The sequence below is a fragment of the Choloepus didactylus genome, chromosome 1 (genome assembly GCF_015220235.1).
Source record: "Choloepus didactylus isolate mChoDid1 chromosome 1, mChoDid1.pri, whole genome shotgun sequence".
In the NCBI taxonomy this organism is placed as follows: domain Eukaryota; kingdom Metazoa; phylum Chordata; class Mammalia; order Pilosa; family Megalonychidae; genus Choloepus; species Choloepus didactylus.
The window spans coordinates 63264195-63287641 of NC_051307.1; the positions used below are offsets into that span (position 1 = coordinate 63264195).

Genomic DNA, 23447 nt, shown 5'->3' on the forward strand with positions numbered 1-23447 from the left:
AAGCAGGGAATCAAGAAAGAAAGGAAGAGGATATCTGATTAAAGCAAAAGTGGCTCAGGATCTTTGGCCACTGAGAAATTAAAGTACAATTAAGAACATGGTTTTGAAGGCCTGTGATTTTCTAGATTAGTCAAATACTAGCTGCTGCAAATGATATTAATTGATTTTGCCCTTTGCCTTTATCACAAAAGACTGAAAATTTGTTACTCAATTTGAATGTAAAGCAAATTTTAATTGTACATCCTTAGAAAGCATGTACTTGACTAGGAATCCAAGGCACAGCATGGCCAAGTCATATCAGGGAAAGACTAGAACTAAGATGTCCTAGCATATGTAGAACCCCGGTAATACTCTAAGATCTCTAAATGCTCAGAATTGGTTGTCCAGTTTTCTAATGTGGGTTTGTGAATGGTGGTTTAACACACACTCAAAAAATTGTTCTTTATGCCATATAGTTGTTGAAGATTTTTAATGAACATAGCCATTCTTGTGGAAACTAAAACTGCTAAGTTGTATTGCTTGCTACCAGGATTACTGTTAACTAATGACCATCTTCTGAAAGGCCAGTTGTGGTGTTGGTTGTCATCTTCTTACAGGTCTTCTTGTGAGTCTCAAGCCACAACAGCTCTGTTAAAACTCTATCTTACAGTGGCCAGACATTAGGATGCATGTAAGGGAAATTTAGATCAACTGCTTTTGGAAGTTGAGAGTGAAATAATGATAGGATCAGCTTCAATTGAGGGAAATTATGAGTTGTCTTAGAAAAAACATTCAATTTTGTTACAAAATCAACCCTAGAATTAATAAATTGTAAATGAATGACTGAAAGAGTCTTCTTAATATGCAAGAAAAAAGTCTTTCCTCAGATAGCTTCTTGTATTTGTCAGGACATGGATATTAAACTTTATTCAGCCCCAAAGTGAAAAAAATAGAAGGCTTATTTAATTTACTCTTGCTTTCCGTCATGTTTTTTCCTCCTTATATATTGGTGATAGTCTTGTTTGTTTGTTTTAAGAGATTAGGAAGGAAGGCTGGGATAAAAATCAGTACCTTCTATTTAGTACATAATTTTCTAAGTTGTCTTCCCTTCCTCCAGCCCTGTTTCCTTCTAGTCTGTCTTCATCACTGACAGCATGGTCTTCTGTCAATGGGATTAGTTCACTCTCCTGTTAAAAGCCAAAGGGCCCTGCATGATCTGGGCCTCCTGCCATTTCAGGCCTGTTCCCACTCAATATCTTCCCACTTTTTTACCCAGCCTTTAACCACACTAGACTTTGGGCAGTTCTGATAACATGCCTTGATGCTTCAGCACTGTGCTTTTTTTTTCATTGCTAAGGCCAAAAACCCCTTTTCCCTTTCTATCCAGAAAATTTCCCCTTCTATCCAGGTGAAAGAAACAGGGAGACACATCAGTCATTTCACAGAGCGTCAAGGGATAGAAAGATTGAAAGGATGGTTCCCTAATGTTTTCCATTCAATGACAAGCTTCCTGCATATCAATTCAACCTCCCTGATACCGTGTTCTGCTCCCATTCCCTGATAGTATACAGCTCCCTAACTAGCAAAGTGTGTTCCATTAGGCTGGATTTCTGGGGATCCTTCCATGGTTCAGAAGGAATGAAGAGAAGAGGGTTTTCCATCTTTTTGCTTTTTGGTGGTTAGTATTTGTTTGGAAAAGAATGATAACTGCTGCTTTTTAATAACCTCTGAATCACAGGCTACCCTGATTTTGGACTTGACCTTTCTCTTTGCATTATGCTTTGTCTATAGTTCTTATTTTTCTTTACTGAAACCTGGTTTTCCTTGATTTGCTGGAATCCTGAAATAGAGGCTGCTCATTCTATTGTTGCCTTGATATCTCAGCCTTTGGAAATGGGGACTTGATTCTCGTGCTCTGAACTGCCACAGCCAGAGCCTTCTAAAAGCCCTTACTCATTCTGAATGATGATACTACTCTCCCCTCCTCACCCGGGTCATCTGCTGAACTCCAGGTCCTTTCCTCACAATCTTCCTTTCTACCCTAAATCTTCGTAGCGTTTTCTGTGATTTCCACCGTTATCTTGACCTTCCATGTGACTTATGCCTGGTCAGCATCCTTTTTCTTCCTCAAGGCAGCCATTTGAAATCCATACTAGTCTTTCTAAGTCCTAGATCTAGGACTCTTGTCTCCCACTTGACTGAGAAAAGAGTCCATGAAGCATAAACACACTAATATTTTTTCTTCTACTAGTAGTAGTACTGGATACTACTAACTTACCTATATCCTTCTGCATTCTTAACCTCTTCCCCTGTATGTACTTTTTTGCTTCATACCTTTTTGTCTCCTTCCTGATCTTGTTCCACCTATGATTCTCTCTTTTATCTTCAATCTCACTGGCCCTTAAAACTGTACCTGCAAATATGATCAAATCTGCCCATTCTAAAAACATACATATGCATACACCCAGAGAGAGAGAAAGAGAGAGAGAGAGGAGGTGTATTTACCATGAAGCTAATGAAGCTTACGTTTCATGGCTCTTCACTTGCATAGTACTTTCCAAAGTCCTGCGAGAGCTCCAGCATATTTAATATATATGTTCACCTAGTCATATGTTTTGTAAAATTTGCCAAAGGAATATATTTTCACTGTAATCAGTTAAAACCCCTATCTTTTGCCATTTTGACTTAACACTCCGTTGTACTTCCTTTCATGTCAGGTAGTTTTGGAGTGGCTGTGAGCATATTTGGTATCCCACGAAGGGGAAGTTCATTGAAATTTAGAGTGATATGTGATTCACAGTCACTTCCATGTACTGTCAAGTTATTGCTAGCCATTTTGATATGGGGATGGCTTCCAGGAATACTCTTACCAGCCACTATGCCAACTTACCCAGCTATTCACAGATAAAGATTATGTTGCAAAATGAGTATGTCCTTCGGTTTCCATCACTGAAAGCCTGTGAATTGTGAGGAAAAGCCAAGTTTGAAATATATGAAGCCAGAAGAAGCTAGTCTATGGAGATTTCCATTTTACTTCCTGGCTTCAAGATTTCCTTTTCTTCCATGCATGGTCATCCATGCATTTTAGAGTGTGTGTATGTGTGTGTGTGTGTTAATACTTGGCCAAATGTTTTTTTTTTTTTTTTTTTTTTTTTAAGAAATTTTATTTTGAAATAAATTCAAACTTACAGGAACAGTTGCAAAAACAGTTCAAACCCCATACATAGAACCCCAGCATACCCCGATCCCCCTCCCCTGATACCCCAATCCACCACCTTTAACATCCTGTCACACCACCATTTCTTTCTTTCCCTCCCTCTCTCCCTCTCTCCCTCCCTACCTATCTTCCATCATCTATTGCTCTGTCCTCTGAACATAGGAGAGCAAGCTGCACACATCTTTGAATAAACACTGTAATTCACATATACCTTTCCATGGACAAGAACATTCTTTTATGAAATCCCATTAAGTGCAGCTAAAAAGTTCAAGAAATTCAACATTGATACAAAGCTTACATTCTATATTTCCTTTTTTTTTTTTTTCCTTATGTACCATCTGTGTGCCTTTGAGCCGCCTCTCCTCCATCCTCAGATCCCATCCAGGATCATCCTTGGCATTTAATTGTCATCTATTTAGACTGTCTTTTTTTTTTTTTCAATTGTGGAAACATATACACAGCCTAAATCTTCCCATTCCACCCCCTCCCTTGCATTCCATTAGTGGGATTAATCACATTTAGAATGTTGCAGTGCTACCACATTCCCACCATCCATTTCTAGAAGTATCCCTTCACCCTAAACAGCAACCCTACACTCATTTCTTAACTCCCCATTGCCCCTTCCCCTACTTCTCGGAACCCCTACTCTATTTTTCTTCTCTATGGTCATCTTCTCTGATACTTTCTTTGTGTTTACTGTGGGGCTTAAATTTAACCTCTTAAATCTATAATAATCTTATTTTTCTTTGATATCAACTTAACTTCAATGTGACACATAAACTATGTTCCTTTAATCCCTCATTCCCCCACCTTTATGTAGTTCTTGTCAAAAATTACATATTTTACATTGAGTCCAAAACCACTGATTAATCATTACAGTTTATGTATTTTATATCCTGTAGGAAGTAAATAGTGGAGTTACAAATCAAAAATACAGTAGTATTGGTATTTATATTTACCATGTGATCTTTACTGGTCATCTTTATTTCTTCATGTGGTTTCAGTCAATTGTTTAGTGTCCCTTCCTTTCAGCCTGCTCAACTCTCTTTAGCTTTTCTTATAGGACTGATCTACTGGTGGTGAAGTCCCTCAGCTTTTGATTATCCAGGAATGTTTTCATCTCCCCCTCATTTTTACCCTCCAGGTGTTTGTGATTTCTCCAAGTCTCTGATGGTTATTGACTTCTATTTGTATTCCATTGTGGTCAGAGAACGTGCTTTGAACAAATTCGTTTTTGTTGTTGTTGTTGTTGTTGTTGTTTTTTAATTTATTGAGGCTTGTTTTTATGTCCCAGCATATGGTCCATTCTGGAGAAAGATCCGTGATCACTACAGAAGAATGTGTGTCCCAGTGACCTGGGATATAATGTTCTATATATGTCTGTTAAAATTCTCTGTATCTCTCTATCCTTTCTTTGTTTCTCTGTTGGTAGGGCTCCCTTTAGTATCTGAAGTAGGGCAGGTCTTTTGTTAGCAAAATCTCTCAGGCTTTGTTTGTCTGTGAAAAATTTAAGCTCTCTCTCAAATTTGAAGGAGAGTTTGCTGGATAAAGTATTCTTGGTTGGAAATTTTTCTCTCTCAGAATTTTAAACATCATGCCACTGCCTTCTCGCCTCCATCGTGGCTGCTGAGTAGTCACTACTTAGTCTTATGTTGTTTTCTTTGTATGTGGTGAGTTGCTTTTCTCTTGCTGCTTTCAGAACTTGCTCCTTTTCTTCAGTATTTGACAGTCTGATAAGAATATGTCTTCAAGTGGGTTTATTTGGATTTATTCTATTTGGAGTTCGCTGGGCATTTATGTTTTGTGTATTTATATTGTGTAGGAGGTTTGGGAAGTTTTTCCCAACAATTTCTTTGAATACTCTTTCTAGACCTTTACCTTCTCTTCCCCTTCTGGGACACCAATGAGTCTTAAATTTGGACATTTTATTTTATCTGTCATATCCCTGAGATCCATTTCGATTTTTTTGATTTTTTTCCCCATTCTTTCTTTTGTTCTTTCATTTTCTGTTCTCTGGTCCTCGAGGAGGCTGGGTTTTTGTTCAGCTTCCTCTAGTCTTGTATTATGAGTATCCATAGTCTTTTTAATTTGGCCTACAGTTTCTTTTATTTCCATAAGATCTTCAATTTTTTTATTTACTCTTGCAATTTCTTCTTTGTGCTCTTCTAGGGTCTTCTTTATGTCCTTTATATCCTGTGCCATGCTCTTCTTCATGTCCTTTATATCCTGTGCCATGCTCTTGTTGCCTATCTGTTGTTCTTTGATTAATTGTGCCAAATACTGTGTGTCTTCTGATCTTTTGATTTGGGTGTTTGGGTTTGGGTTCTCCATATCGTCTGGTTTTATCAACGCTTTAAGATTTTCTGTTGTTTTTGGCCTCTTGGCATTTGCTTTACTTGATCCCTAATTTATCAGAACTGCAGCTTGGTGACATACACTTTCTCTAACTAACCAGCAGATGGTGTCCGTGAGTCACCTATTCTCCTCAAGTCAGTTCTCCCCAACTTTGTCTTTGTGGTGTGTGGGGGTCTGATTCTTGTGGGGTCCAACTGGTGCACCAGGTTTGAGTGTGTTGTTGGTGCTGTCCGCCCTGAATGTGGGGCATGTTGCTGGGTAGTTAGGGAGACAGGGCTGCTTTAATAATCAAACCTCCCAGGTATTCCTGGAGATTTAAGGCTGTTGCAGGAACCTAAGCCTTCATTTCAGTCTTTCCACAGATCGTCTCTGCCCTGACCCACAAGTCCTTGGTATTCACGTAGAGTCCCTGGGGTTTCCGAGTGGGTCCCCCTTCCCAGCTGTGCTCTTCCAGGACCTCTGCTGAGGGAGGGCTGTGCCACGTCACAAGTGTGTGCCGGCCTTCAGGGAAGCCCTGGGTCGCCGGGCCGTGCAGGGGCGTTCCCAGCCCACTTCAAAGACGGTTGAATGGGACGGGTTAACTTCCCCCTTTTCGCACAGCTCCACTCTCCCAGCTCTGGGACAGTCAGCTGTGGGTGCACTAAAGGCCACTGTACATGTCTGATATTGTGGCATGTGCGCAGTGCTGCAGGGAAGACTCCCCATCGCGCTGGGTTTCTTGTCACGGCTCTGGGCTGTGGGTCCGGGCAGGAGCGTCCCTTGCCTGCTGGGGGGATGGCTGCAAGGAATGCAGTTTTTTTTCTCCTTTTGGCTCCCCTCTGCTCCCCTGGTCTCGAGACAATCAGCAGTGGGTGTGGGAAGGGGTATCCTCCACACCAGACACCGAGGCGTTAGCCCAGCCCGCTCCTGCTGTGCTTCAGTGCATGGCTCTCCCCATTGTATCTGCAGCCACTCCCAGGCTTTTTTTTTTTTAAAGAACTAGTCCTTCTCCAAACGCCAGCCCACCGTTTCCCCACACTGCAGCGCAGCCGTAGGACTTTCAGCCGACTTACTCACTCATTTCAGAATGCAGACTCCTGGTTTCACCAAATGCACGTTCCCTGTGGATTTAGCAGACCTTGTCTGGCTTGTGCTACACTGGAAGCGGTGTTCTGGGTCACTTTCTGGTTTTTATCTAGTATTTTTCACGGAGGTGTTTTTTTGCCCTGTCTCACCTAGCCGCCATCTTAGGTTCTCCCAAATGTTTTTATATGTTTTCTAGTGACATGATTTCATAATGTTTAGTCCACTATATTGCTGGGAATGGAAATCCTTTATGCTCTACCTGACTAATCCGTAGTTATCCTCTGGATCATGACTTTTCTGACCCTTCTATCTAAATTTGATTCTTCTAGTACACTGTTTTATAGCACTTTGTGCTTTTTTCCACAGAAATTAACATAATGTATAATTGTATACTCATTTGTATGATTTTCTGTTGTCTGTCACCCCCTTAGACATTAAATACCCACAAGGCAGGAACCACAGCTTTGTATGCATCAGCTCTACAATAAATATTAATTAAATGAATAAAAGGAAAAGTAAAAGGTAAATTATACAATTGCTTAATAAAAGAGTACTTTAAGAATTGTCCTAAGGTAATGCTAATAAGATACTCAGATTCTTTTATTATAATACCTTGATAAACCCAAAATACTGTTATATTTTCAGTGGTATTTTGCAAGAACTAAAATTACTTTCGACTATTAATTCAGGTATCCTTTTTTTTAAAGTACCTTGTAATATAGAGTGCTAGGTTGGAACAAAATAGGAGATTTAAAGTGTTGTGGACTCTTAGTTCTCACCTCTTCCCTTTATTCGTGACAAGCCCTCTTCCCCACCATCTCCATCCTTTGTTTTAGCTCTCAGACCTTCACCAGCTTTTCATCTTAAATTGGTGTTCTACCATGCCATTGTTTTTCTCTTCTTTTTCCTTAAGAACAGATAAATCCCCTTTAGTTTACTCTAGATCTAGTTGAGATTTTTTTAAATATTTTTGAAAGAACATTATTAGGAAAATAAGGGGAGTGGGAAATATTAACACCCAGGGATGTGGCAGTGGGGGGGGGGGGGGAAGGTGAGTGGGAAAAAAAGGATGATTACTTAGCATGCACGTCCTTATTCTATTGTAATTAGAATCTAACCAGGGATGGTCTTATTAATAGCACTGCCTTCTCTCCCTTTTCTTCAGCCCTATCCAGGGAATCCTAGTCGGAATTCCCCTTTACTGCTTATTCTGTACGTGTTCTGCTCTCATCTATTACTACCTAGGTAGAGGAAGAGGGTAGACAACTGAGTTGTTGGGTAGGTACATATTATGTAGACTTCAAGGAATTGGATAGACTGTTGGGTGAGAAGAGGGAATTCTGAAAGAGAAAAGTAGAGAGGGAGAGAGGAAAAATGGGCGAATCATGGAGGCTGCAATGTGAGAAATGTGTGTGTGTGTGTGTGTGTGTGTGTGTGTGTGTGTGTGTACAGAGGAGTATATATATATATCTGTTGGAGGAGTAATCAAAGAAGGTTGGATTTATAAAGCAGATCATGGATAACTTTCAGGGGCACTTTGCAAAGTTAGGGTTCCAAGCACTTGCAAAGAATCATGGTGTTTCCAATTTTGCATGTATGCAATAGAATTATTTTTTTAACTAAATTTTTTTCCTACTGACTTCAACAAAAATTTGGAATCATTCTGTTTCATTTCACACTGAAATGTTGAGGGGTTGTGCCATCTGTGGAATTTTGTCAGGGATATGTTCAGTAATCATTCATTTGCATTTGAGCTTATACAGGTTGGGGAATTTGTGCCTGATGCTGTTTCACAGTCAATATGTTCGGAGCCAGGATACATTTCTAACACTGTTGACTTGAATGCAGCCTCAACTCCTCTTGTTTAAAATTTGGATTAAAGCACAAGTCAACAGACTTTGGGTGGTCTCATCCTCACCCCTAAGAGAACCAGATCCACATGACTGAACTGCTTCACAGTTTGGCTAGATGGTGGTCTCCTCTCAGGGGACATCCAAGATGAGAATAGCAAGGACATTAGAGGTCAGTACTGACTAGGTTGCCAGCACTTATTTGGGGGAATTTTGTCCAAAACTTGCTTTCACTCTCCAGCCTTAACTCATGCTCCTAGTTGTTTCCTTTTTATAAAAATGAAAAAATTATGAAATTTTCCATTGAGTTCTTGGAGGAAAATAGAAGAATAAAATATGGATGCCAAAGAGTTTCAGAAATGTCAGTAAGTAAAGAGCAAATATTGCTGCATCTTTGTGGCCATGTTGAGACTGTACACCTTTGCTATTGTAATTGCTGGGCACACTTGGTGGGGGAAAGTTCTTTGCTGCTATTAAACATTTGAAGGAAAAAGAGGGTGTAGACTCATCTAAAATACATGTTTTTTAAAACTCTATTTCTTAGAGAGTTCTTCAGATCGTTTTCATTCATGCTCAAAATTTCTATGACATAATACTTCAGCATTTTCAAAGAAATTAACCTCTGTGGTTGAACTTTATCTGCTTTTTATTACAAGCTGAATAACCTCCAGGTCTCCAAAAGAAATATGGACCCTTTGCCCTAAATGGTCCTAAGTGGTCTCTCTCTCTCTTTCTCTCTCTCTCTCTCTCTCTCTCTCTCTTTCTCTCTCTCTCTCTCTCTTTCTCTCTCTCTCTCTCTCTCTCTGTGTGTGAGAGAGAGAGAGAGAGACAGAGAGAGACAGAGAGAGGGAGAGAGGGAGGAAGGAAGGGAGGGAAGGGAGGGCAGCGGTAGGGGCAGAGGAGGGGAGAGGGTTCTCTTTGATTTGCTAGGTTTTAGTCTGATCTTAAGAAATAAACCCAGTAGAAGCATCCTGGCCATGATTCATTTGCTTTTTTTTTTCCTGTAGAACATGTAGTATTTAATCAAGTTTATTGCAGTCAGGCTTTGTTTGATTTCTACCTTGCGTAGTTTTTAAATGCCTTAGAAAGTAAAACTGAAAAATCAAAAAAGAAGTTCCAGGTCATCCTCTCCTGCCGGGCCTAGTGCTTGGCTGGCTGGTGAGCTTTTCCACCTCCAAGGTGCACACCCTTGATGTGGTACATACCTCATTCATAGGTTTCTCATAGATATCCTCCTGCCAGGGGGCAGATTTTGCTTTGAAAGCATCACGCTGAAGAGCCTCTAACACCTTTTTTGGAGTGACAAACCCATATTGAGCTTCCAGCAAAGCCAAGTCCATTTTTTCAGCCTTTAGAATGCCTATGACTTCATCTCGAGCCTGTAAGAACAAAAAGTATTTCAGAAAGCCTGCTTTATCTACCAGCAGTCTTTCAGCAAGTGCCTTCTTGTGATTATTGACAGTGTTTCAAATCACATTTGGGTATAGTACCTTTTAGAAAAGGTAGCAAAGCTATGCCCCTCACCCTTCTTACAATCTAATTACACATTAGTAATGTTTTGAAAAGTGATCACTGTACAACATTCAGGGACCTTACATTTTCTTAATGTATTCGACAAGCAAATAACATGACACTCCTCAGTGGACTGGCATTAGTGTTTTCAGAGGTAAGAAATAAGATTCTCCTTCATGTAGAGCAGCTGTTTTAGTTTTTTATGTAAGTTAGTAATACCAGGGCAAGTCTGGGAGCCAGTTCACATGGGGTACAAGAGCCTCTATTGTTATTTAAACCAATCCAGAAGTCATCTGGTATTATTGTTACCAGTACATCCTGTGCACTGAAGCTCATGAGCAGCATGGGCAGAGGATGTGACCTTTCACAGTGTGCATTCCAATTGCATGTCATAGCTACAGCCCTTTTAGATGTGATTAATTGCCCTTCGAGTTGGCAGAAGAGAATTCTGTGTATGTGTCTGTACACTTTGCTTTCATATACACACAAGTATGGACCACAGATATCTATTCTCTGGCAGTGTGCACACCATATTCACAATCGGTCTTTCCCTTGAAGCATGACGGGAATGACTCCAGCCCAGCTGACCTGTAGTTCTCCCTCCAGGATGCTGAGGAGAAATAATAGGTCGTCTCTTGAGAGATCTTCTCCTTGGTAGCCATTATCACTGTATGGCTTCTCTGACTTGGGAGGTGGAAGGACAGTGTCTAACTCACTAGCAGGGCCTTTATCTCGCTGTCTCTGCTTCATGTCCTCAGGCCTTTGGAAATTGTGGTCTTTACTGTGTCTTGGAAATTTCTTTTGGGGTGAACCCTCTGTGTCGCTGCTTCTGGATGGCATTCTTTAAGGCCTAGATGGAGGAAAGACAATTTGTAACTCTTAATAGAAGTGGAGTTTTAATACAGGAACTTATTACTGCTTTAAAAAGTCTGCAGTCTTGTATTTTCCTCAGCCAAAGACTCAATCTTTCTGATGTCTACAGCAGAGAAAGGCACTAGCAGATTCATAAATCATAGTCTTATTTACAATTCTGTTTTTAAAATCAACACTTTAAAAAATGTGTTCTGCTTTGATTATGTCTGTGGGTAAGCAGTCTGTGTTTGAACTCTATCCTTCAAGCATTCCAACTTAGGGAACCAGGACATACCTCCAATCACAGCCTAAGTGCTTACTTAAATTAAGGTTTACTTGACATGATTATAAAATGCTAGATTTGCTCATGGTTCTAACTTCCTGCAGATTGATATAGTATTCCCTTTGATTTGTTTTGTTTTGTTTTTAATCTCTTAGTCTTTGGTGCCTTAAGATAGGAGTATCAGAATTACTGTTCCAGAATACTTCAGAGTATTTTGTTAAAGCAACATCTTATTAAAGGAATGCAGACCTGGTCCCTTGCTCTATTCTTGATCTAAAATTTCAGATCTTTCCTTGGAAAATAAAAGGAGTTATTTTTAGAACCCATATCTCCAAAGTAGGGAGCCTACTTCCTCCTGTAATAGTTAGCCATTTGGAAACAATATATAACAATTAATATTTGAGGGACGTATTAGCTCCACTTCTAATGTTATAATTATCCAAATTAATGTATAATGGCAAGAAAAATTGTTCCACCTTTGAGCTTTCTATCTAAAAGAGAAAATAATGTTTGAGTTTAGAGTCAACTTCAATGAAGTGCAGCAGATTATTAATTTTATTTGTCCCTGCAAATTATGAAACTTTCATCATCATTGGTGCCTTTTAGTTTGTAATAATAGTCTTTTAAATTTATGAAATATTTCACACGCAGAAAATATGGAAAATAATGTAAGGAAACCCTAGTTGCCACCACACAAATATGTGGAATCTTAATTTACTGTATATTCTAGGCGAAAAAAAAATGTAAAGTCTTATAAATGCACTTGAAGCTTCCTGTGTATCTTTTTGGAACCCATTCTCTTCCCTTCTTGCCCCAGAAGTAAACACTATTTTCAGTTTAGTGTTTATCATTCCTAGGCAGGTTTTGTAACTTTTTTTTTTTTATTTTATTTTGAAATAAATTCAAACTTACAGAAACAGTTGCAAAAATAATACAAACCCCATACACAGAACTCCAGCATACCCCAACCCCCCCGATACCCCGATCCACCAACTTTAACATCCTGTCACACCGTTTCTTTTCTTTCCCTTCCTCCGTATCATCCATCATCTATTGCTCTGTCTTCTGAACCTATGAGAGCAAGCTGCATACATCCTTGAACAAACAATATAATTCACATATACATTTCCCATGAACAAGAACATTCTTTTATGCAATCCCATTAAGCGCAGCTAAGAAGTTCAAGAAATTCAACATTGATACAAAGCTTACATTCTATATTTCCTTTTTTTCCTTTCCTATGTCCCAGCTGTGTCCCTTTGAGCCTCCTCTCCTCCATCCTCAGATCCCATCCAGGATCATCCTTGGTATTTAATTGTCATTATCTATTTAGACTGTCTTTTCTTTTTTTTTTTTCCCAATTGTAGAAACATATATACAGCCTAAATCTTCCCATTCCAACCCCTCCCTAGCATTCCATTTGTGGGGTTGATCACGTTTGGAATGTTGCAATGCTAACACCTTCCCACCATTCATTACTAGAAATTTCCCTTCACCCCAAACAGAAACCCTACACTCATTTCTTAACTCCCCATTGCCCCTTCCCCCACTTCTCGTAACCTATACTCTACATTTCATCTCTATGGTCATATTCTCTGTTACTTTCTTTGTATTTACCATGGGGCTTAAATTTAACCTCTTAAATCTATAATAATCTTGTTTTTCTTTGATACCAACTTAACTTCAATAGGACACGTAAACTATGTTCCTATACTCCTACATTCCCCAACATTTATGTAGTTCTTGTCAAAAATTACATATTTTACATTGAGTCCAAAACCACTGATTAATCATTACAGTTTATGTATTTTATATCCTGTAGGAAGTAAATAGTGGAGTTACAAATCAAAAATACAGTAGTATTGATATTTATTTTTACCGTGTGATCTTTACTGGAAATCTTTATTTCTTCATGTGGTTTTAGTCAATTGTTTAGTGTCCCTTCCTTTCTGCCTGCTCAATTCCCTTTAGCATTTCTTATAGGACTGATCTACTCATGATGAAGACTCTCAGCTTTTGATTATCTGGGAATGTTTTCATCTCTCCCTCATTTTTAACCTCCAGGTGTTTGTGAATTTTCTAAGTCTCTGATGGTTATTGACTTCTATTTGTATTCCATTGTGGTCAGAGAACGTGCTTTGAACAAATTCATTTTTGTTGTTGTTGTTTTTTAATTTATTGAGGCTTGTTTTTATGTCCCAGCATATGGTCCATTCTGGAGAAAGATCCGTGATCACTACAGAAGAATGTGTGTCCCAGTGACCTGGGATATAATGTTCTATATATGTCTGTTAAAATTCTCTGTATCTCTCTATCCTTTCTTTGTTTCTCTGTTGGTAGGGCTCCCTTTAGTATCTGAAGTAGGGCAGGTCTTTTGTTAGCAAAATCTCTCAGGCTTTGTTTGTCTGTGAAAAATTTAAGCTCTCTCTCAAATTTGAAGGAGAGTTTTGCTGGATAAAGTATTCTTGGTTGGAAATTTTTCTCTCTCAGAATTTTAAACATCATGCCACTGCCTTCTCGCCTCCATCGTGGCTGCTGAGTAGTCACTACTTAGTCTTATGTTGTTTTCTTTGTATGTGGTGAGTTGCTTTTCTCTTGCTGCTTTCAGAACTTGCTCCTTTTCTTCAGTATTTGACAGTCTGATCAGAATATGTCTTGGAGTGGGTTTATTTGGATTTATTCTATTTGGAGTTCGCTGGGCATTTATGCTTGTGTATTTATATTGTGTAGGAGGTTTGGGAAGTTTTCCCCAACAATTTCTTTGAATACTCTTTCTAGACCTTTACCCTTTTCTTCCCCTTCTGGGACACCAATGACTCTTAAATTTGGATGTTTTATTTTATCTATCATATCCCTGAGATCCATTTCGATTTTTTTCCCCATTCTTTCTTTTGTTCTTTCCTTTTCCATTCTGTGGTCATCAAGGATGCTGAGTCATTGTTCAGCTTCCTCTAATCTTGTATTGTGAGTATCCAGAGTCTTTTTAATTTGGCCAACAGTTTCTTTTATTTCCATAAGATCTTCTATTTTTTTATTTACTCTTGCAGTTTCTTCTTTGTGCTCTTCTAGGGTCTTCTTTATGTCCTTTATATCCTGTGCCGTGCTCTTCTTCATGTCCTTTATGTCCTGTGCCGTGCTCTCATTGTTTGTCCTTAATTCTTTGATTAATTGCGCCAAGTACTGTGTGTCTTCTGATCTTTTGATTTGGGTGTTTGGGTTTGGGTTCTCCATGTCATCTGGTTTTATCATATGCTTTAAGACTTTCTGTTGTTTTTGGCCTCTTAGCATTTGCTTTACTTGATAGGGTTCTTTCCAGATATAAAAAATACTGATCTCTACTTTTTCAGATCTACAGCTTGGTGGCGTACACTTTCTCTAACCAGTGGATGGCATCCGCGAGTCTCCTATTCCTTTCAAGTCAGTTCTCCCCAGCTTTGTCTTTGTGGCGTGTGGGGATCTGATTCTTGTGGGGTTCAACTGGTGCACTAAGTTTGGGTGTGTTGTTGGTACTGTCTTCCCTGAATGTGGGGTGTGTGTCTGGGTGGTTAGGGAGGCAGGGCAGCTTTAACCTCTCAGGTGTTCCTGGAGATTTAAGGCTGTTGCAAGAGTCTAAGCCTTCATTTCAGTCTTGCCACAGATTGTCTCTGCCGCTGACACACAAGTCCCTGGCATTTGCCTAGGGTCTCTGGGATTTCCCAGCAGGACCCCCTCTCAGCTGTGCTCTTCCAGGACCTCTGCCAAGGGAAGGCCATACCACATCACAAGTGCATGCTGTCCCTCCAGGGAAGCCGTGGGCCGCTGGGCCATGCAGGGGCGCTCCCAGCCCACTGCAAAGATGGCTGAATGGGGCGTGTTAATCTCCCCTCCTCGCACAGCTCCTCCTTCCCACCTCTGGGACAACCAGCTGCGGGTGCACCAAAGGCCACTGACCATGGCCGATATTGTGGCGTGTGCACGGTGCTGCGGGAAAAACTCCCTGTCACACTGGGTTTCTTGGCGCGGCTTTGGGCTGTGGGTCAGGCCCAGACAGGGGCATCCCCCGCCCTCCAGGGAGATGGCTGCAGGGGGCGTGGTTTCTTTCTCCTTTTGGCTCCCCTCTGTCCCCCTGGCCCTAAGACAATCAGCAGCAGGCTGTCCTCCATGCCAGACACCGAGATGTTAGCACAGTCCGCTCCTGCCGTGCTTCACTGCACGGTTCTCAGCGTCTTAACTGCAGCTGCTCCCAGTTTTTTTTTTTTTTAAAGAACTAGTCCGTCTCCAAACGCCAACCCACAGTTTCCCCACACAGCAGCATGGCCGCCAGACTGTCACCTGGCTCACTCACTTGTTTCAGAATGCAGACTCCTGCTTTCACCAAATGCACGGTCCCTGTGGATTTAGCAGACCTTGTCTGGCTGGAGCATTGCTGGAACTGGTGTTCTGGGTCACTTTCTGGCTTTTAACTAGTATTTTTCACGGAGGTGTTTTTTTGCCTTGTCTCACCTAGCTGCCATCTTAGGTTCTCCCTGTAACTTTTTAAAGTGTATAGATTGCTGGACAATATATGGTTTTGCGTTGCATGCTTTCAAATTTTATGTAAATGGCATATTGAATATATCTTTCTGTAATTTGCTTTTTCATTCTGTATGTATTTTTGAGATTTAATCTTGTTTTTCCTTTTGGCTTTAGTGTATATATTTTGATTGCAATGTAGTATTTCATCATATGAATAATCCATCATTTACTTATCCATGTTACTGTTAATGGACATTTAAAAATAGTTTACATATTTTTCAGTATTATAAAAATTGCTGTAATGAACAGTCATGTACATTTTTCCTGTGTACAAGCATTTCTCCAGGGACTGTTCTCTAAAGGATGGGAATAGGCTAGGGAGCAAGTGTATCCTCAACATTACTAGAGATTATTGTTCTCCTAAATTGAGTGCCAATTTACGGGAAAGTATGAGGGTTCTCATTGCTCTACATCTTCACCAATACTTGGTATTATCAATTTAAATTTTTCCCTATTTGATGGGTTTCAAATGGTTTCTCGCCTTTAAATTTGCATTCTATAATTATTAGAGAGCAGGCATCTCTTCACCTGTTTATAGGCCATTTGGGTTTCTTCATAAATTGCCTGTTCATAGTCTTTGCCTGTTTTTCATTTTTTTTCCTCATGGATTTGTGGGATCTTATTACATATTCTATAAATTACTGTTTCATTGCTTATATGTTTTGTTATTATCTTTTCCTGGTCTGTAGTTTGTATTTTCACTTTGTTTATTGCCTTTTATGGTATAGAAGTTTTAAATTTCAGTGTAGTCAAATTCACCCATTATTTAATCAACTTTTTCCTTAATTGTTTTGCTACAAACTAAAACATGAACAGTGCCAGTATAAAAAAGTAGTTAAGATCATGGATTCTCGAACCATACTGAGTTCAAATCTCTACTCCTTTATTGATCGGCTGTATAACTTTAGGCAAGCTACTTAATACCTTTGTGCCTTAGTTTTTTCATCTTTTAAATGGGGATGATTAGTAGTATGCCTGCAAGTATGCTATAAGAATTAAATGAGTTAGCATATGGCAAATGCTTACAACATGCCTGGTACAAAATTAGCACTTAATAAACATTACCTTTTATTATTAATAATGTATTATTAACTTTATTTCTGTTCCCCTAAATTTTACAGTGAGCCTATATTAACTTTATAATTAGGAAAAAAATGTTTCAAGAAGAGAAAAAAGATTCTTTTCATTATCTCTTTCATCTAATGCGGTGGGAACCATGCATACGGAAAAAACAAGATTAAAAGAATGGCTTAATGTCTTTGCCTGGTGCTCTGTTTAAGAAGTGATTCTCACTAGCTCCTGCTTGCTGGGAGCACTTGAGATGACCTGCAAGCCTGGAGAGTTTAAGAACCTGAGGACTTCACAGCCAGCCAGGCAGGCTTCCATTCATCTATCTCTCCCTCTACTCATTGCTCAACAAGCATTTATTGGAGTACCACTGTGTGTTATGCGCTGAGTCAGTTATTTATAGTGTGGCTTCCTAATTTCCCTCAGTGCATGTAATACACATTTACCCCATAGATGTATGGAAATAATTCGTAAACCTGGAAAAGAGTATTATAGGATGATGGCAGAGTATAAGCTTTCCAGGATTCAGTCCTTTCACCAAAACAGCTATTAAACAAAGAGGAACTGTCTGAAATAGCTGTTTCAAAACTCCAGAGTCTAATAGAATACAAAAGCATCCAGGGAAGAGCAGGAAGAAGAGAGTGGTAAAATACAGTAAAGACTACATGCAGAAATTTCTCTCTATGTGGCAGTTACCAGCACCCATCCCCCATTTTCACAGCAGGCCTCCATGGGGTCCAGTCTTGGCTAGCTCATTGATGACAGAAAAGGACATAAAAATTCTTGGTACCAAAGATCAGGGTGGGCACAGCCAATTGCTGATAACGGCTTTTGATTCACAACTTCAGATCACTGGGGGTACAGCACTGAGCACAGCCATTGTTCCAACCCACCCTGGACAAAGGTGGCTGAGGAGACTTAAAGACACTATGCTTTCTCAGGGCTGCATTTGCTGATTAGGTCAAGAAATTGCAGCTTTGGGGAGCTGTGAAAGAAGCACCTGGAACCCTTCCTGATCGCCTCCTCAGGGCAGTTTTGAGCCAGTCTGTGCCCCATTCTTGAGTCCCTGGCTTCATTCCAGCTGAGAAAGACTGACTTCGGAAACTCCTCTCCAGAGTATATGCCCTCCCAGAATTTGCCTTCCAGTGAAAGCAGCTTGAGACAAGGAAAGGAGTGTAAGAAACTACTGAGGCAGACAGCATGGGGCAACGGTTTACCTGCTCTAACCCCTGGGAAAGGAAGATCTGTCTCCGGGGAAATAGAAGGGGTACTCAATTCCTGTAAACAAGAGAGCACCAAAGCAACTAACAAGCAAAAGCCTAGGACAAGACACAGGCCCAGAAAAGACAGAGATGACCTTGTACTTTGCATTTGCCTTGGGGGGGACCTTCCTGATAGGAAGGCTGACATTAAAGAAAATCTTCATTATATCACCAGCTGGTTACAAAACCAAGAAACAGACATCTCAAGGAATAAATCCAAGAGTTAACATTTTAAAATATTAAAATGTACAGTGTGCAACAAAAGAGTTCAAGCGAAACAGAGAAACAAGAAATGATGGCCCATCCAAAGGAAGAGGATAAAAATCCAGAAGAAAACAATGAAGAAGACCAGAATGAGGACATAGCAAACAAAGACTTTTTTTTTTTTTTAATTCAGTTGTATTGAAATATATTCACACACCATACAATCATCCATGGTATACAATCAACTGTTCACAGTATGATCATATAGTTATGCATTCATCACTACAATCTATTTCTGAACATTTTCCTTACATCAGAAAAAATCAGAATAAGAATAAAAAATAAAAGTAAAAAAAAGAACACCCAAACCATTCCCCCCATCCCACCCTATTTTTCATTTAGTTTTTGTCCCCCTTTTTCTACTCATCCATCCATACACTAGATAAAGAGAGTGTGATCTACAAGGTTTTCACAATCACACTGCACCCTTGTAATCTACATTATTATACAGTCATCTTCAGGAGTCCACACTACTGGGTTGGAGTTTGGTAGTTTCAGGAATTTACTTCTAGCTATTCCAGTACATTAAAACCTAAGAAGTGTTATCTATACAGTGCATAAGAATGTCCACCAGAGTGACCTCCGACTCCATTTGAAATCTCTCAGCCACTGAAAGTATTTCGTCTCATTTTGCATTCCCCTTTTGGTCAAGAAGATATTCTCAATCCCACGATGCCAGGTCCAGATTCATCCCTGGGAGTCATATCCTGCGTTGCCAGGGAGATTTACACCCCTGGGAGCCAGTTCCCATGTAGTGGGTAGGGCAGTGAGTTCACCTGCCAAGATGGCTTAGTTAGAGAGAGAGAAGGCCACATCTGAGCAACAAAGAGGTACTCAGGGGGAGACTCTTAGGCACAATTATATGCAAGTTCAGCCTCTCCTTTGCAGTAACGAGCTTCATAAGGGCAAGTCCCATGATAGAGGGCTTGACACATCTAACTGCCAGTCCCAATGTTTGTGACAACATCAACATCAGTCCAGGTGAGGAAGTCCAACACTTCTGCACCTTCCCCCAGCTCCTCGGGGCGGGGGTGGGGGGGTTGTAAATATATTTTTTATTATCTGCCCGAATTACTTTGGGATGTGTCACTATTTCACTCTAACCTATACCAACCCACCGTATCTCACTTCCTATTCAAAGCTCCATACAATCGTGATGTTTGAACAAACCGACTGTAGAGTTATACTGTTTAGAAAATATAGATCCTGCACCAAATAGACATCTCTTCCCTTGGTCTCACATGGAAGTTGAAGTTTTGGAACACAGTCAGTTTCAACCTTTACCCTTTAGCCCAGTTTGCCCTAGTCTTAACCAGATCTACTTCATTCATATCACTAATTGAAGTCTGGGCTCTTTTTCAGCTTTTTTTTAACAGTTGCTGTATGCACTAATACTGACATTCATATCTGCCAAGCTCTAGCTCTGAGTTTCAGGTGTCTCAGAGAAACGCATTGTTCCAGAGACCAATCAGTTTATACACTAAGGGATCAGCACCTCAAAGTTTAGAGATAGGCATTACAATTCAGGAATAGAGTTGACTGCTGTTAAGAGCTTACAGTCTAGGGACCATTACAATAGTCATGTCCGTGTTAGGCTATGTTCTAAGATTCAATTCTGAGTTTACACATTGTAGTTAGTCCATATTGGTGAGGCATTATAGTGTTTGCCTTTATTTCTGGCACACTTCACTCAAATACTGTGTACAGGATCCATTCACTTCGTTGTATGTCTCACAGCTTCACTCCTTCTCGTAGTTGCTCAATATTCCATCGTATGCATATGCCAGTTCACCATTCTGTTCCTCAGTCTGTGTACCCTTAGGTCACCTCCGCCCATTGCAAATCATGATTGCTGCCTCCATGAACACCAGTTTGCAAATGTCCATTCATGTCTCTGCTCTCAGATCTTCAAATGACATACCCCATAATGACCTTATGGTCCCCACATACTTAACTTTTTGTGAAACCACCACACTGACCAGAAAGGCTATACCGTTCTACCTGCTCATCAACAGTAGATAGGTACTTTCCTCTCACCATGTTTTCTCCAACACTTTTACTCCTATATATATTTTTTCCTACAATTTTATAGAGTTATATTCACATACCATACATTTATCCACAGTTTACAATCAGTTGTTCATGGTATCATCATAAAGTTGTACATTTGTCACCACAATCAACACTTAAACATATTGATTACTACAAGAAAAAAAATTTTTTTAGCAATAATAAGAAAGATGATAAAAAGAAAAATAACATGTTATACAGTACAATATAATAGTAAGGACAGAAAATAACACCACTATCAACAATCCCATATTCCCCCCCATATCCCCCTCTCATATATACTTAGCATTGGCCGAACAAAGACTTTTAAAAACAATGATCTGAATGATGCTCAAGGAGATGAAGGAAAGTAAAGAGAACTAAATGACATCAGGAAAACAATGAATGAGCAATATGAGAGTCTTAGCAGAGAGATAGAAGTTCTAAAAAGGAACTAAACAGAACTAGAGAGAGAGGGCCACATCTGAGCAACAAAGAGGTACTCAGGGGGAGACTCTTAGGCACAATTATATGCAAGTTCAGCCTCTCCTTTGCAGTAACGAGCTTCATAAGGGCAAGTCCCATGATGGAGGGCTTGACACATCTAACTGCCAGTCCCAATGTTTGTGACACATACGAATCATTGCGTCAAATGCCAAACACAAAGAGAATTCTGAAAGCATCAGGGAGTAAGCAATTTGTTACATATAAGAGATTCTCAATAAGACTAAGTATTGATTTCTCATAATAAGCTATGGAGGGGAGAAGATAGTGGTGTAATATATTTAGGATACTGAAAGAGAAACCCTACCAACCAAAAATTCTTTATCTAGCAAAACTGTCCTTCAAAAATGAGGGAGAGTTTAAAACATTCGCAAATAAACAGAAACTGAGAAACAGAGAGTTTCCATAAGACCTGCCCCACAAGAATTGCTAACAGGAGTTCTTTCATGTTGAAAGGAAAAGACAGGAGAGAGTGGCTTGTAGCAGTGTGCGGAAGTGAAGATCTTCCGTAAAGGTAACTAAATGGGTAAATGCAAAACCCAATAGTACTGTATCCTCAATAATATAACTCTCATATTTAATTCCCATAAGAGTTAAAATACAATTGTATAAAATAGTCATATATCCTGATAATTAGCACACAAAATATAAAGAGATGATATGGGACAAGAACAACAGAAAAAGAGGAAATGGGGGACATGGAGGCATAGAATGTGTACGCTGTTGAAGTTAAGTTGGTATCTTTTTAAATTAGTAGGCTATTGACATAGTTTAAGCAATACAAACCCCAGGTGAGCACAAAGAAAATATTTTTAAAATACATAGAAACAGAAATGAGAAAAGGATCAGTCAGATACATAATAAAAGATCAACTATACAGAAAACAAGGTTGCAATAAAGGAAAAGAGAGTTAACAAAGATATAAGATTTTATATGTCTTATATAAAATCTAAAGGACAAAATGGCTGAAGTAAGTATTGCCTTTACAGTAATAACAATGTTAGTAGATTAAACTCCTCAATCAAAAGACACAGATTGGCAGAATGGGAAAAAAAATATGTAGTCCAATTATATGTGGTTTACAAGATACTCACCTTAGACCCAAAGACAGAAATAGGTTGAAATTAAAGGATGGAAAAAGATAATCCATGCAAATGATATCCAAAAGAGAGCTAAGGTAGCTATACTAATATTGGACAAAATAGACTTTGAGTCAAAGTTGTCATGAGACAAAGAAGGACACTATCTATTATTAAAAGTGTCAATCCACCTAGAAGAAATAAGAATCATAAATATTTATGCACCTAATCACAGTGCCCCAAAATACATGAGGCAAACACTGGCAAACTGAAGGGAGAAATAGACACTGCTACAAAAATAGATGGAGACTTCAATGTACCACTCTTATCAATAGATAGAACATTGAGACAGAAAATCAGTAAGGAACCTGCAAACCTGAATAGTATGAGAAATACAGAACATCACACCCCAAAACAGCAAGGTACACATTCTTATCAAGTGCACATGGATTGTTCTCCAGGATAGACCACATGTTGGGTCTCAAAACAAGTCTCAGTGACTCTAAAATGATTTAAATTATTCAAAGCATTTTCTCCAACCACAAATGAAATGAAACTGGAAATCAATAACAGGCAGAGAGATGGAAAATCCACAAATATATGGAAGTGAAATAACACACTCTAACAGTCAATAGGTCAAAGAAGAAATCACAAGGGGAATCAGTAAATATCTTGGGATGAATGCAAGGAAGAGCCCAGTATTTCAAAACGTATGGGATGAAGCAAAGGTAGTGCTCAGGGAAATTTGTAATGCTAAATGCATATAATAAAAAAAGAAAGAGTTAAAATCAAAGACCTAACTACACACTGTGAGGAGCAGAAAAAGAACAGCAAACTAAACCCAAAGCACCAGAAGGAAAGAAATAACAAAGATTAGAGCAGAAAGAAATGAAATAGAGAATAAAAAACAATAGCGAGCATTAACAGAACTAAAAGTTGGTTCTTTGAAAGGATCAATAAAATTGACAAACCTTTAGCTAGACTGACAAAGGAAAAAGAGAGAGGATGTGAATAAATGTGATCACAAATGGGGGGGTGGGGAGTGGCATTACTACTGACTCCAGAGAAATAAAAAAGATCATAAGAGGATACTAAAAAACAACTGTATGCCAACAAATCAGACAACCTTGATGAAATGAACAAATTCCTAGAAATACACAAACTCTCACTGACTCCAGAAGAAATAGAAGATCTCAACAGACCAATTACAAGTAAAGAGATTGAATCATTAACCAAAAACCTCCCAACAAAGAAAAGCCCAGGACCAGATGACTTCACAGCTAAATGTTCCAAGACAAATTATTACCAATCCTATTCAAACTTTTCCAAAAAATTAAACAAGAGGGAACACTACCTACCTTATTCTGTGAGGCCAACATTACCCTAATACCAAAGCCATATAAAGGTATTACAGAACATTATAGACCAATTTGCTTTAAGGATGTAGATGTAAAAATTATCAACAAAATACTAGCAAATCAAATACAACAGCACATTAAAAGAATTATGCACCATGATCAAGTGAAATTTAACCCAGTTATACAAGGATGGTTC

General features: G+C 39.3%; 2 protein-coding genes across 5 annotated transcripts in view; one reads left to right on the forward strand and one right to left on the reverse strand.

Moving 5' to 3' along the window:
* FILIP1L (filamin A interacting protein 1 like) overlaps positions 1 to 10846 on the reverse strand; it is a 124306-nt gene extending 113460 nt beyond the window's left edge. Inside the window, exons 1-2 of the mRNA XM_037834401.1 lie at positions 10567 to 10846; positions 9672 to 9845 (exon numbers count right to left, since the gene is read on the reverse strand). Coding sequence (XP_037690329.1) covers positions 9672 to 9845; positions 10567 to 10818 — 426 coding nt within the window. The 5' untranslated portion in view covers positions 10819 to 10846. The remainder of the gene's footprint in view (positions 1 to 9671; positions 9846 to 10566) is intronic.
* The window catches only part of CMSS1 (cms1 ribosomal small subunit homolog), a 416700-nt gene that overhangs the window by 116620 nt on the left and 276633 nt on the right, over positions 1 to 23447 (forward strand). The window lies entirely within an intron of this gene.